The sequence below is a fragment of the Geospiza fortis genome, unplaced genomic scaffold (genome assembly GCF_000277835.1).
Source record: "Geospiza fortis unplaced genomic scaffold, GeoFor_1.0 scaffold93, whole genome shotgun sequence".
NCBI classification, from domain to species: Eukaryota; Metazoa; Chordata; class Aves; order Passeriformes; family Thraupidae; genus Geospiza; species Geospiza fortis.
This window is the reverse complement of record NW_005054854.1, coordinates 29,219-30,649: the sequence shown is the minus strand read 5'-3', so window position 1 is coordinate 30,649 and position 1,431 is coordinate 29,219. Positions and strand designations below refer to the sequence as shown.

Sequence of the window (1,431 nt, the reverse complement as noted above, 5' to 3'; positions counted from 1 at the left end):
GCCCGCCGCGCCCGCGCTGCCGCCCGCCAGCCAGTAGCTCACGCGCCCGTTGGCGCCCGCGTCCGCGTCCCGCGCCTGCACGCGCAGCACCAGCGCGCCCGCCGCGTTGTTCTCCGCCACGTACGCGCTGTACGCCGCCTCCTCGAACACCGGCGCGTTGTCGTTCACGTCCGACACCTCCAGCACCAGCTCCCTGCTGCTCCACAGCGCCGGCCTGCCCCGGTCCCGGGCCACCACCGTCACGCGCTGCTCGGACGCCTGCTCGCGGTCCAGCGCGCCCGATGTCACCACCTTGTACGAGCCGCCCGACGACGCCACGATCGACAGCGGCGCCTCTCCCGACAGCTCGCACGACACCTGACCGTTCTCTCCCGAGTCTCTGTCCCGCACTTTCAGCAGGGCCACCACTGTTCCCTCTGGCGCGTCCTCGGGCACGGGGCTCGACAGTGACAGAATCGAGATCTCAGGTGGGTTGTCATTCTCGTCGGTGATGTCTATATGCACTTCGCAGTGATCAGTGAGCCCGCCGCCGTCCCTCGCCTCCAAGCCGAAGATGTATTTATTCTTCTCTTCGAAATCCAGGGGACCCACCAACCTGACCTCACCGCTATCAATGTCGACAGCGAACAATCTGCGAATTGCATCCGGGACGTTGCCGAAGGAGTAGAAGACTCGCCCATTGGAGCCTGCGTCCGCATCCGTGGCCACCACCTGCAACACCAGCGACCACGCCGGCAGATTCTCCGCTGCTCGTGCCTCGTATAGTCTTTGACTGAACACGGGCTGGTTATCATTTGCATCCGTCACGTTTATGCGAACCTCTACAGTCCCGGACCTCGCGGGATCCCCGCCATCTACCGCCATCAGCACCAGCTCAAATGAGCTCTGCTTCTCCCTGTCCAATGCTTTCTCCAGCACTAATGCGGGCTGCTTCTTTCCACCCGGGTTTTCATCCAAGATGAGAGAGAAGGAGGGGTTGCTGGCGAGCTGGTAAGTCAGCTGGGAGTTACTTCCTACGTCCGCGTCTCGGGCCATCTCTAGTGGAAAACGAGTCCCGGGAACCGTCAATTCCGTGATTTCCAGTTCCAGAGCAGCCTTGCTGAAGACCGGGGAATTGTCATTAACGTCCTCGATCGCCACCTCGACGCGGAAAATGTTCAGCGGGTTGTGCACCAGCGCCTCGAAGCTGACGGAGCAGGTCGCCGACTCGCCGCACATCTCCTCCCGGTCCAGCCTCTCGTTCACGTACAGGTTCCCGTTCTCCTCATTCACCATGAAGTATTTCAGCTGCTTCTTGCCGGCAGTCGCCACCTGCAGCTTGCGCGCCGGCAGCTGGTCCGCGCTGAGCCCCAGGTCCCGCGCCAGCGGCCCCACGAGCGAGCCTCTGGCCAGCTCCTCGGGGATGGCGTAGCGGAGCCGCCCGGCCGCCCG

At 63.7% G+C, this 1,431-nt stretch overlaps 1 protein-coding gene across 1 annotated transcript in view; it reads right to left on the bottom strand.

Annotated features, from left to right (window-relative positions):
* Positions 1 to 1,431, bottom strand: part of LOC102034981 (protocadherin-16-like) — a 21,315-nt gene that overhangs the window by 959 nt on the left and 18,925 nt on the right. Inside the window, exon 10 of the mRNA XM_031065545.1 lies at positions 3 to 1,431. Coding sequence (XP_030921405.1) covers positions 3 to 1,431 — 1,429 coding nt within the window. The remainder of the gene's footprint in view (positions 1 to 2) is intronic.